Raw genomic sequence first — 14310 nt, 5'->3', positions numbered from 1 at the left:
GTATTTCTCAATACAGCCACACAAAAAAAATTACGGTAGATCATAGAATATTTCATTCCTCAAAAAGTCATGGGTTAGTTGACATTGAGGTGAATGCTCTTATGACTAACATTTTCTCAAAATGGCATCTTTTAAATTGCGTAAGTTATATCATGACCCAAAGAGTTAAATCTGGAAATTAGGTTTGTAATTAAGAAGTTTTTGTCATCAACTGTTTTACTTAAAATTGCATGTTTTCGTGTCAAGGCATATTAAAAGTATACATGGTAAAACTTCCATTGTTAGAAGATGGATTTTACTGATATCTGTAAAGCAAAATTCTTGATGATTCTTTGGCCACATTCCATGTTGAAACTTTATGGGGGTATACATTTCTCAAAGAAATAATGCATTGGATACTCATTTAAAAAACACTAATCTTTTGAACCTAATTAATATATAGTTATGTTCAAACGATTATGTGTAAATTGCTATTTCATTGTTGTACATTTTAATTACTTCTTGTTGAATGGTTAATATCATTGGGAAAAAAATGAAACTGTAATCTGCTGTCATTTGATAACTTTAATTTTTTTGTGTCGATTAATTAAGACAGAGATATACTGGGATTTGAGTAGTTTTCAATGTAAGTGTTCTGACATTAAAGTAAAAAAATATTTAATTAAAAAAAATTATTCAAACATCCATCCAATCCCTAAACTATATGATAATTATCATAAACATTTCCCTAATATGGAAAATGGTTCTGTAGTTGTTACAATAGGTCACATTGAGCTGATAAATGAAAGGTCAGGTACAGCACAACCCTGACAAACAGATTTCCTTACCGAGCCTGAGGAGAGCTTCACACTGTTATCAGTATTGCAGCGAGCAATGCATCTGCTGTCGGCTGTGGGTCTCTTACAGCATTGCATGTGTAAAATCTGTGTGCGGGTTTTTGTTTTTTCTTCTGTGGTGAGCTCATTTCACACCATCTCTAAGCAGGAAGACACGTTACTATAGGAGAGAAAGACTGCTGGTCGTACTATTCAGAATGTGGGCAGAAGAGTGCAAAGCAGTGGCACAAAGCAGGCTGCTATGTGAAGTTAAAGCTGATGCACGCGATGATAGGATTGTCAGTCCGTAGTGGTTGTTGAAAGCTGTACCAATTCAATAGTTGTCAGGGGCACTGACTTAATCCCATGCTAAAGCTACGTCAAAGCAGCATGAAAGGAAGAGAAAAGGATTGTACTTCAGGTGATGCTTTGGAACAGTATCAATGTAGCAAGTTGTAAAGAATGCAGTTAATGCTGCTTAGAGAAAGCACTGGAATTTAGAGAAACAGATAACATTGCAGGGCACCAGTCTGCCTGATTGCACTTGAGTTGAAGCACTGTGGATCGGCTGTGCCGGAGCATTTCCCCTTTTGATTAAGCATGGGAGATCAAATGTGTGGTTTTTGCTCTGTGTTTCTGCACTGAAGGAAAATTCTCATGTGTCCCTTTGTTTGGTGGGTAGTTTCTTTAATTGCAAATCTGGAAAAATACAGGTATGTTCTTGCCAGTTTATTATGTCTCTGAAATGTGTAAGATATTTCATTTTGTATTTATATTTTATAATTCATTTTAAAATGCTTTAATTAATTTCCCTGACACTCAAGTTAATTCTATTATAGCTGTTGTTTTGTCTTTTTGTTCTGCTTAAATCAACTGTTATGCAGAAATCATGGACAAATAATGTAAGTAAATCCCATTTGATATATCAGTGCTGTAAATTCCATGTATATTACAGTTTCACTGCCTGGGGTTTAAGAATGTAGTTCAATACGTAGCTGAGGGAACCTATTATTTCTTTAGTGCAACCATGTTGTTACATTTTTGCTGTGTAATACAGCAATTTTAAGTCATTTCACAAATAGGAATAAAAATGTTGTACTCCATCTGTTTTGTGCATCCCCGTATCCTGATTAATCTTTCAGCATGAACAGCTTGCAAAATTGCCACACCACACAACCTGTTTAAAATATATACATGTTCTTTTTTTCAGTAGTGCTGTCAAGATAGCCAGCAATTGTTCTCACAGTTCTACCTGTTCTTTCAAATTGGTTCTGAAGGCTTCTTGGTTTTATATCTGAAATAATTTTAATTATCATTAACTCTGTCATTCTCAAGCAATTCATTAAATGAGGTTTAACCAATGCAGTGTGAGCTTTACAGAGGAAATTGAATCATAACCCTTGTGACAACCTCAAATCTTTAAGTTAAATAATATATGCACTTCATATTTAAATATCCTGCTACGGAGTTTAGGAACTAAAACCAGAGTTTACATTTAGACTGTTAAGTGTTGATTGCATGTGAAATACTAAGATGATCTAACTTTTAACAAAATGATAAATCTATTACATTACATAATTTCACAGTCATTTTTATCTGCTGATCTAAGAGGCTTCCCTCACTTCAGAGACTTTCCATTGTTTAAAGAGCCATTGTCAACTCAGTAAGGAAGTTTTCAGGCAGACCCATGCTACTATCAGCCACAGAAAGCTGGAGTATCTCAGCGGGTCAGGCAGCATATTCGTAGAAATGGAATAGGTGACGTTTTGGATCCAGACCATTCTTCAGACTCGAAATGTCTCCTATTCCTTTATTGCTTCAATTGGGATAATGGTCACATATGAAGGAAGCATGTTCTTTGCAAGGCAAAATGGCTCTTATCCAACCCTTTTAATGACATTTAGTATCTCCCATATAAATAAGAGAGAACAAAGAAAAGACACGAGATAGAAATCAATACATTGGTACACTTGAATTTCAGTGGACCTTAAGCTCCTAGCATTGGTGCTGTGAATTGAACTGGTCTACTGTGGGTAACTAAAACAAAAACGGAAAATTCTGGAAATACAGCAGGTCTAGCTGAATCTGTGGGAAGAGAAGAAAAGACAATGTTTCAGATCAGAGATCCTTCGTTAGAGTTGGGAAAGTGACAAAAGAAACTCGCTTAGCTACAGCAAGGGTGAAGGAGGTGGATGTCTCTAAAAGTGTAATTATTTACAGTTGATCTCCATTGTCACAACAGTTTTACCACATCAGAGACATTGCCCAAACTCACTCTTCCTGTAGCCCAAATTGATTCTTTAATCTCCAGTTCTGACACAGTCTCCGACCTGAAACTTTGACTGTGTTTCTCTTCCCACAGATACGGCCTGACCTGCTGAGTGTTTCCTGCATTTTCTATTTTTGTTTTTAATTTACAGCATCTCCAGTTTTTTTTGGATTTTTCATGTACCATGTTAGCCTGTTGCTTTACTTATGCTATGACATCCTGCCATGATAATGTACCTTATAAGAGACAGGTTTTTCAGCTGTAATTTGATAAAGGCAATAATATGGTTGGTGATTAAAGTAGAATTTGTTTTTATAAATTATATTGCTAGCTAAAATTATACAATGAGCTGGCAACACACAACATGCCCATTTTCAATGGATAATAATAATTTAAAGAATTGTAATAATAAAATAAAATAATGACAGCACATTGGTGTAGCGGCAGAGCTGCTACCTCACAGCGCCAGAGACCCGAGTGTGATCGTGACTAAGGGTTCTTGTCTGTACGGAGTTTGTACTTTCTCACATGACCTGCATGGCCTTTCTCCGAGATCGGTTTCCTCGCACACTCCACAGACGTACAGGTTTGTAGGTTAATTGGCTTGGTACAATTGTAAAATTGTCCCTAGTGTGTGTAGGGTAGTGCTAATGCGTGGAGTTAAGGGCCTGTTTCCACGCTGTATCTCTGAACTAAACAAAACTAAATAATCAGTTTTTAACTATGCATGGGATTGAAAATAAAAATCTTATGCCATATCTTATAATCAGCTCATGAAGATAAAAAAGACTGTAGATGCTAGAAATCTGAAATAAAAACAAAAAGTGCTGGAAGATCTCAGCAGATTAGGATGTATCCTGGAAAGATAAACAGTTATTGTTTCAGATCTGGGATCCTTCATCAGAATGGCATAGCGCTGATAACTCATAATTGTAATTATAAAGTTTAAATTTCCTTGATGCCAGAAACGTTCATAGCTGGACCTTAAATAAGATTAAATTGAGGGAGGTAAATCAAATTACAGCTTCATAACACAGAAGTTTGTTTTTCATTTATGTGCATTTATATGTTTAACTCAATGATGGATTATGGCTTTCAACATCAGCCAAATCTTAGCACATACTAGTTTTGCTTTAATATACTTTATAAAGTAGTTTAAATTCATTATATTCAAAAACTGTACAGTTGGTACAGTTTACTTAAATTGCAATGGAAGTTTTTTTTGTATGCGGCTTTTAAAGTGCATTAAAGCAATTGTAAAATGAATTTACTTATCATAAAAGCAGTTTAATTGAATTGGGACTTTTGTTCAAGGCTCCACAGGTATTTTTACAAAAGGCTGCAATTATTTAAAAATGCACAATATAGACATTTTTATATAAAAACAGTTTTTTCTTTTGCAATTGTTTCCTGATTTTATTAAGGACAACATGAACTTTCCAGTTTTTAAAGTTCTTTAAAAAACTTTCAACTCTAATGGGATTACCTGATATCCAACCTCGAGATATGTTCCTGGCTTTAGCCATCGCCTGCCTAAAGTAAGACGCAGCACGATGCAGTAGAAGAATCTGTCAATACTGATTCTGTAGCAGAGACGCAGTCTTTAGCATTGGCTGATCATACAGCAGAATAAACTGACTTCAAATAATTCTCCAATTTAGGTATAATTTGCTTCTCGCTGAAGAAATTAGCATTTTTTCGGAAGTTAGAAGTGAGGAGCGTTTTCCTTAAGGGTTTAATATAAGCATTTAACAGCTCATGTCTAATTGAATATTAACATCACAATATCAATTGCAATCATGTTGCATTGCCCATTTTCAACATGTCGATTGCACCAGGATCAAACGATTGACACATTTCCTACACATAAGCATCTGACTTTCATGTACCTGCACTCAATTGTCAATTGAATAGCTTACTGAAGTGCTACATTTATACAATAAAATCAGCCTATTAGCCTCATTTTCCCTGAATACAATTGCAAATAATGTCATATTCAAACTTGCACTTTCAACAAAGGAAAATTATATTTTTATCTGTTTTCCTGTTGTTGCTGGTGTTATTTCTACTAAATGCTAAATTGTTAAAATACTGTTATTTCTACTAAAGTGCCAACGAACAGGTAATATCTGTCATAGTTCATTAAGAGGAGCTGAATTCTTTGCTAAAGTTGCGAATAATTACCTTTTGGTTGTGAATTAACTATGGGATGAGACTACTAGCTCTTCTGTCAACGCTTTCTGAGGATTTACAATTAATTGTCATCAGACATTGAATATTTGACTCATAATTTGGACTGTTTTATAAAGCTAGTGGTAATATTTTGTCAAATATATTGCCAAATTTGCTAAACTCTAAATGTTAATAGGATTTCTGATAAAATACTATTATCAGATGAACACGCTATACTTTATTTTAAGGGAAGTCATTCTCTTACTTTATCACAGTAAGAGATTCTAGGAACACTTATTTCCTTTTAATATCAGTCAGTTTACCCTTCCAGTGTAGCGTCTAGCATTAAGAACTGAGATAAATTCAGTTATCGGAGGTGAACATGGTCACATCTGGAATGTGCGCAAGTCAAATGTTTGGGTTTATTGGACAAAACCTGTAACTCATTTATTTATCAGTCACTAATATACTTTCAGGAAGAATTTAAATCTTCAAAATTCAGATTGAGTGATGGACAAAAGGAAAAATTAAATAAAAGGGATTTCTATATTTTTTGTGAGGATTGTGCCTAGCAATGTCGCTAGTCAGTAGTGACTTAAATGGAATGAAATTCAGAGGCAGAGAGCAACATGCTGATGTTAAAATTAGTTGGTTTTTACGTAACTGATTGGAGCTAAATAACTGGGCAATCATGTTAAAATTAATGTTGACATAAATGGGATGGGAGAAGTGACAATTACAAAATACACTTAATTAAATTATGGAATGTTTAGTTTTGCAATTTAAAATGATCACCTTTACCATCTTGAACTTGATCATCAAATTGCCTTTTTACTGGGACATTACTGTTGGTTTTAGTATTAAATGAAAACAAAAGCACCAAATGTAACAAGGTTTTTAATACTTTATCCAATTTTGCCCACGTGAGACATTATCCATTTTGTAAGAGGAAAACCTTGAATTTCCATATGACTGAATAGATGGCAAAAACTCCACCAGCCAAAACATATTTATAATTCCTCCCCTCCCCCCCCCACTCCCACTGTGATTGTTCGAAACAGGATGCTGAATTACATACTTTTGTTAATAACTCATCACTTATAAGTCTAACCATAACTTGAATTTAACTCTTCAAATTCAACTCTTTGGCATTATATAATCAATATACAATCAATATCACTCATTAAAATAAAAATGATCTTGCATGATGAGGTACAAAAAATATACTCTTCAAAGTAAACAAAAAATGCATAAACATATCTCCACTGCCTGGTTTGATTTTAATGAAAAGAAACCTTAACTAGATATTGGAGGTTCGCTGTGCATTGGATGAAATCCACAATATTTCTTCCAGTTTAGCAATTTGCCTGGCTGACTAATGCCGGAGGAATCCATACAAGCAGAGCAGCATCCAGTGTTGTGCAGTGTGCAACTGGCTGGCAGTTTTATTTTATTTTTATTCACAAGATGCAGAACCTCCAAGTGCAAGGCCTGCTTGGATGTGTCTTAAAGTAGACCTGCATGAGCTGGTCCCACGCAGTTGAATTTTGCGTTGCAAAGCCATCGGCAGTTGTCTCCTTTGTCTATCTCTTCTAAGGTTCCCCAGTTCCTGGACAGGTGTCCAGTGCTTACACTGACCTCACTCCTAACCTTATATGTCCACCTCCCTACACGCCAGGCCCAATTCCAAACCCCTAAGCCTGTTATTCATGCAAAGCTCCAGGTTCAGCCATGACGAGGCCTTGTGTTATGGCTTTGGCATTAAGAGAAGGGCTTGGGTTGTCCAAGTGTTGCCCTGTGGCACACACCACCTTAGACTACTAAATTTGCCCATGCTATTGCCTGCAAACAAAACCTTCATTGATTTGCTGTGGAACTGACTGATTATGATCTCTGAACAAATGCCCATCAGGTACCAGGCCATAGAAACTTAAAGCATTTTACTGATTTTATTTTTGAGGAGAATATTGTTGGAACATTTTATGTGCAGTGCCCTCCATAATGTTTGGGACAAAGACCCATCATTTATTTATTTGTCCCTGTATTCTACAATTTGAGATTTGTAATAGAAAAAAAACCATGTGGCTAAAGTGCACATTGTCAGATTTTATTAAAGGGTATTTTGATACATTTTGGTTTCACCATGTAGAAATTACAGCTGTGTTTTATCATAGTCCCCCCCATTCCAGGGCACCATAATGTTTGGGATACATAACTTCACAGGTGTTTGCAGTTGCTCAGGTGTGTTTAAATGCTTCCTTAATGCAGGTATAAGAGAGCTCTTAGCACCTAGTCTTTCCATCACCTTTGGAAGCTTTTTTTGCTGTTTATCAACATGAGGACCAAAGTTGTGCCAATGAAAGTCAAAGAAGCCATTTTGAGACTGAGAAACAAGAATAAAACTGTTAGAGAGACATCAGCCAAACCTTAGACTTACAATAATCAACTGTTTGGAACATCATTAAGAAGAAAGAGAGCACTGGTGAGCTTACTAATCGCAAAGGGACTGGCAGGCCAAAGAAGACCTGCACAGCTGATGACTGAAGAATTCTCTCTATAATAAAGAAAAATCCCCAAACACCTGTCCGACAGATCGGAAACACTCTTCAGGAGTCAGATGTGGATTTATCAATGACCACTGTCCGCAGAAGACTTAATGAACAGAAATACAGAGGCTACACTGCAGGATGTAAACCACTGTTTAGCTGCAAAAATAGGATGGTCAGGTTACAGTTTGCCAAGAAGTACTTAAAAGAGCAACCACAGTTCTGGAAAAAGTCTTGTGGACAGATGAGAAGAAGATTATCTTATATCAGAGTGCTGGCAAGAGCAAAGTATGGAGGAGAGAAGGAACTGCCCAAGATCCAAAGCATACCACCTGATCTGTGAAACACGGTGGTGGGGGTGTTATGGCCTAGGCATGTATTGCTGCTGAAGGTACTGGCTCACTTATCTTGATACAACTGCTGATGGTAGTAGCATAATGAATTCTGAAGTGTATAGACACATCCTATCTGCTCAAGTGCAAACAAATGCCTCAAAATTAATTGGCCAGTGGTTCATTCTACAGCAAGACAATGATCCCAAACATGCTGCTAAAGCAACAAAGGAGTTCTTCAAAGCTAAAAAATGGTCAATTCTTGAGTGGCCAAGTCAATCACCTGATCTGAACCCAATTGAGCATGCCTTTTATATGCTGAAGAAAAAACTGAAGGGGGCTAGTCCTCTAAACAAGCATAAGCTAAAGATGGCTGAAAAGCAGGCTTGGCAGAGCATCACCAGAGAAGACACACAGCAACTTGTGATGTCCATGAATTACAGACTTCAAGCAGTCATTGCATGCAAAGGATATGCAAAAAAATACTAAACATGACTACTTTCATTTACATGACATTGCTGTGTCCCAAACATTATGGTGTTCTGAAATGGTGGGACTATGTATAAACACTGCTGCAATTTCTACATGGTGAGACCAAAATGTATAAAAATGGCCTTTATTATAATCTGACAATGTGCATCTTTAACCACATGTGATTTTTTTTCTATTACAAATCTCAAATTGTGGAGTACAGAGGCAAATAAATAAATGATGGGTCTGGACCAAACATTATGGAGGGCACTGTAAGACTGTAATAATGGAGCGATCAGGGGAAAAAGCCCTGGTGTTGAAAATATTGAAAGTTAAAATACACAACTAAAATAATAAAAATCGCTGAATCGCCTTTTGTGTTATGATATCATTTGCAAATTGCAATGGGAGTAAATAATTATTTTTGAATTCTGTGAGAGAACTTAACATAATGAATTCCTTATTTCTGCCAAAGTATTCTTACATTCAATGAGCCACAATGTTGGCATTGGTTTTAGTAAGTGCAGCCTGTGCATTTGACGTTATGTGGCAAAGGTGGAGAAGATCAATGAATGAAATTCCATCTGTTCACAGATGATTTCCTAACACAGAGAAAATTATTTTTTGTATAAATTATATCTCACTCATTTCTGCAAGCTTTTGGAGTTTGTTATTGCAAGATATAGCTAGAAATTTTATTTTGTCAATCATACGTATGTTTATGTATTCGACTTGTAATACATTGATGGTTTGTGAGCATAATATATTGACGCTCACTTTAACAAAAAAATGGAACATCACATGTAGTTCAATTCTAATGCCTTCTTTTTATGTCACAGAGGCAGACATGGGAGATCCAGCTGGTTCAGTGCTATTGCTCATCCCGCAGGACTTATAGATGCAAATGCATTATGATTTATTTCTGGCAGTTATCTGCTTAAATATTTAATATACTATAAATATCATCTACTTGCTGGAATATACGACATATGCTGTTGATGCCACTTGTGCAAAACGTTATGCGCAAGTGTGTGACTCGCTTGATCAAAGTTCCACAGAACTTGACTGGAATCGGTAACACCTGTTTCCCCTCCCTATGGTTTCTTGCCTTTTGAAGAATCTGCTCCAAGCTTACATTGCCAAGCTTTACAAAGGAATGTTTGCTAGGAAACAAGCAAATACAACAAGAAAAAGGGAGAGTAATAGTGACCACAAATTGCAAAGGCACTCGCAAGCAAATCAGGCTCAAAATCAAACATTTTCCACAAATTTGAAGACCACTGTCAAACGATTAGCAAAATGCCAATCTGCTCGTAATTTGTCCGTGGATGAAGAGGAAGGAAGGGCAGAGTATTCGCTTTCTCCCACATTGAGTTACAGGGTGGCCATAGCTAATGGACTGGAAAGAAAACTAAGTTCTACCAGTAATGATAAACTTTGTCCAGTGGTCTGGTCTGTTGGTAATGCTACCTCTGAATCATTGAATGAAGTCAGCATTTCTCAGAAGGTGAAGGAGCAGAAGTGTCACACTATGCCAGTCAGAAGAAATAGGAAAAGTGTCAGTAGCCTTGCTGCGTCAGATGGAAGCTCAGATACGGATCGTACAGTACTACGACTAGGTGCATTACGTAAACTTCGCAAATGGAAGAAAAGTCAAGAGTGTGTTTCCTCAGAGACAGAAATGAGTACTTGGAAAAAATCTCTTGGTTTCAGGAGCAAATCTTTGGACAGAACTGGGCGCTTGCAGCAGAAGAGTGGACTAGAACCAACATTCAGTTCAACTGGCTGCATCAGTCAGACTCACGATGTCATGGAAATGATATTTAAGGAACTCCAAGGAATAAGTCAAATAGAAACTGAGCTATGTGAACTACGTGGGCATGTGAATGCTCTGAAACAGTCCATTGATGAAATTTCCACAAGTGTGGAAGTGGTGCAAACCGAAATTGAACAGTTACGATCTGGATTTGTACAGTCCAGAAGAGAAACCAGAGATATCCATGACTATATTAGACAAATTAACTATCAAGGAAACTGTGTAAGCCTAAGATTTATTAATGTACCAGAAGAAGTGCACGAGAATACTGAAAATATAATTTATGCAATTATAGAAGACAAGTTAGGGCTTACGGATGCACGAAAAACTGTTCAGATTGAACTTGCCCATAGACTGGGGCAGCAGCGAGACTGTATCAGTGCTAAGCCCCGCCCTATTCTTGTGTATTTTGACAATCCACAGAATAGAGATTTAATTCTCAAAAAATGTTACAAATTGAAAGGTTCTGGCATTGGAATCTCCACAGAGATCTTTCATGACCCAAATGACCAAAAGGAATTTTCACTTCCGCCAAAATCTCAGACCTATGAAAGTATGAATATGAAGTTAACGATGGCTGATGAGGAGCCGAGATGCAGTGAGTGGGCATCGTCAGCATCCAGTGACAAAGACCTGGAGGAAGCCCTTCACAGCCGCAGTTTTGAAGTCAGTTCAAAAGCAGTTTTTGAGAAAGTACTCATCTCTTCAAAATTAGGTGCAGAATCTCACAATGTTGTTAACGTTGACAGAACTGTTGTTTGTAGCTCATATTCAAATTCAACGCAGTTATGTACTGCTGACAATTTTCATTCACCTCCACTTGAAGACGTCCAGAAACAGGCAGAACATTATGATGAGCTCTCACCCACGTGGCTGCAGAGTGATTGCTGCACAACTAAGCTCAGTCATTCAGAGTCTGATTTTTCTAAAATCTGTCAGTCAGTATCATACTCTGAAGATTTTTCAGACAATCAGTTCTTTCTCAGAGCAGATGGTGCCTCGGTTGTTTCATCTTCGGAAAAGGATATTTGGTTAAGAGGTAAAGAAGAAGGAGCATCCTCATGGATTAATACCAGTAATCAACCATATGACTATGAAGACCAACATTACATGCAACAAACAGAAGTGGAAAAGACAGAAACTGCTGATAGTGGCATGAGCAATGGGTTAATATGTGCATCTGGTGAGAGAAGCCATTACAGTGATTCTCAGTTGTCCTTGCAATGTGACCTCTCGCCATGGAAAGAATGGCAGCATCTGGAACAAGGCAGAGACTCTGGTCTAGACACTTCACAGCATGTCTTTGCTTCTGAAGTAAATAGCCCATCAGAGCAAAATGTCTTGAGCTATACAACAGATTTTGATGAAAGTTACCAGGCTGTTGGCCAAGACTATGAGGAGGAAATGTATGAGGCAACTTCAGAATGTATTGATTTTGATGGGGAACCTCAAAATCAGTGGGAAAATGCATATAACTCCTATCATGACTCATATTCTACTGATTGTTATCAGTATCAAAACAGATCTCCACTAAGATGTCACAGTCAGAGTGAGCTACCTAGTGATAATGACACAGCGGAGACACCTGCTAAATCCTGGCATAGTCGCCTAAGTATTGATCTCTCAGATACTGGATTCAGCTTTCAGAAATTTGGATCATCACTTCAACGTGCTAAATCTGCCTTGGAAGTTGTTTGGAATAAAATGGACTCTCGAAGTACCCAGAGTTTGAGTGAAGATGAAGTAAGGGGCAATTTTATGGGTCGTTTTAGGACCTTTTCTCAATCTACAGCAGATGAATCGAGCACTACCCTTGATTCTGATGTTTATTATGAGCCCTACTATTATAGAGCTGAGGAAGATGAGTCCAGTGAACAAACAGGAGAAAATGGAATGGATTATGTTGAGGTGATGGAGGAAGTTCTTGCAAAACTGGAAAATAAGACATTTCATAAAGAAAGTAATGAACAGAAATTATCACCGGAGCCTTTGGAAGAGTTTACTGTTCCAGCCGTCTCTGAAGACAGCGAAGAGGTCTCTTATGATGCCGGCAGTCTTAATGAAGAAAAGGAGCCTATAGCTGAAATCTTAGAAGAGGCAGAAGCAGATGAAAACGATGCTGTTCCAGAAGAATGTTCAGAAAGTCAAGAAAATCAGACTGCTCCAGAGGAACCGCCTCCTGAAACTGCAAAGAAAGTTAGAATAAAACCCACCTTCAGGCAAGCTGCTTTCAAAGCGCATAGACAACAAGTAGCAGGTACAAACATCATATCTATAGAAATAATGTTTTGGTGATGTTTGCTAAACAATATGAGGAAATATAATATCAGAAACTAAATATAATGTGCATGATATTGGCTATTGAATGTAATTCAGATTTGAACTCTTCTCTTGAGGTCTTAATTCAGGTATAATTTAACTTTAAGTGGGAATGAATTAATGAATTAGGACTGAAATCCTGCACGTATTTATTATAGTGTGGATTTGATTACAAACTTTTGCTTTTCCTGTAGGCTTTCTTTTCTTTTTATATTCATTTAGTGAAAGTTTTATGTTATTTCATGTCATTATGTTGAATACGTTAGCTTTGTGAAGGATGTAGGCGATAATTGTCACCCTGACTAAAACCAGCTCTTGGGTATGTTCACTTATGTTTGAGGTGACAGTTTCAAATATTTAATTACTCCGGAATGTTTTTCTTTGCTAAAGGAAGTTCACATAAACAAGTGAAGATTCTTACTCATTTATGCATCTAATACTTAATTGTAATTAGGTTTTGAGCAATCAATGATTTGTGGTTGTGAATATTGTTAGTTTCGTATACTATTCGATTTTATTTCAGTTTTGCAAATTAAATCTTAACTGATCAGAAATCCAAAGTATACTGATGATACTTAACATTGTTTGAAAAATATCAAACATGACATACTGTATTTCTTTTACTTAGTTGACTAGAATGAAACAAGTGATCCATTATTTGTCCCCGGACTACGTTATTTCTCTATAATGACAATTTCTCATTAGTTTCTTGCTTTGCTGGCCACTGATTTTCCATTTTCCCCCACTGATTCCCAATTCTTTCCATGCAAGCTGGTAAAGTGTATGCACAATTGGCTTCGGAATTGTGGACAGAAGCTGGTGGTGGAGGGATGTTTCTTTGGACAGAAGTCTGTGACTAGTGGATTAGCACAAGAATCCGTGCTGGGACCTATCATGTTTGTGATATGCATTAATAACTTATGTCAATGTAAAAAGTATTAATGGTGAATCGGAAAATGAGTTGAAAATTGGTGGTGTCGTAGCTGGTAGAGAGGGCATAGTTACAGAACAGCTAGAACGTTGGGCGGAGCGTTGGCAGATGGAATTGAATCCTAACAAATGTGAGTTAATTAGCATAGGACTTGAAGTTGACAAACAGAGGGACCTTGGTATAAAAGTCCACAAAACATTAAAAATGGCAATACAAGTAGATAGGATTGTGAAGAAGGCATGTGGGATGATTGCCTACATTAGCCGTGTCATAGTACATAAGAGTGGGGGTGTAATGTTATAACTTCACAGAGTATTAATTAGACCACACCTGGAGTATTGTATGCAGTTCTGCTCGACACACTGCAGGGAGGATGTGATTGTGCTGGAGGGGATGCAGAAATTTGTTTACGATACTGAGAATATTTTTCCCATGGTGGAGGTATTGAAAGGAAGACATAGTGAGATGTAGGAGGTGTAGAGTGGACCAAAGGGGTATTTTTGTTTGGATACAGATTGTGGTTGGAATCTGCAATACACTGTCCAAGGGGTGGTGGAGGCAGACAGAACATACATAGAACAGAACAGCACAGAAACAGGTCCTTCAGCCCACAATATCCATGCAGGTATCCAATATCCA

General features: G+C 37.1%; 1 protein-coding gene across 3 annotated transcripts in view; it reads left to right on the top strand.

Moving 5' to 3' along the window:
* The first annotated feature begins 818 nt into the window (after positions 1–818).
* The window catches only part of unc13c (unc-13 homolog C (C. elegans)), a 247857-nt gene continuing 234365 nt past the window's right edge, over positions 819–14310 (top strand). For 2 of the 3 annotated variants that reach the window (XM_078427403.1, XM_078427401.1), the window contains exons 1-2: positions 819–1528; positions 9445–12678. In XM_078427403.1, coding sequence (XP_078283529.1) covers positions 9702–12678 — 2977 coding nt within the window. In that variant the 5' untranslated portion in view covers positions 819–1528; positions 9445–9701. Of the gene's footprint in view, positions 1529–1699; positions 1718–9444; positions 12679–14310 lie in introns of all 3 variants that reach the window. The other variant, XM_078427402.1, reaches the window with a different exon arrangement.

This window comes from Rhinoraja longicauda, chromosome 33 (assembly GCF_053455715.1).
Source record: "Rhinoraja longicauda isolate Sanriku21f chromosome 33, sRhiLon1.1, whole genome shotgun sequence".
Taxonomy (NCBI): Eukaryota; Metazoa; Chordata; class Chondrichthyes; order Rajiformes; family Arhynchobatidae; genus Rhinoraja; species Rhinoraja longicauda.
This window is presented reverse-complemented; position numbering and strand designations above follow the sequence as displayed.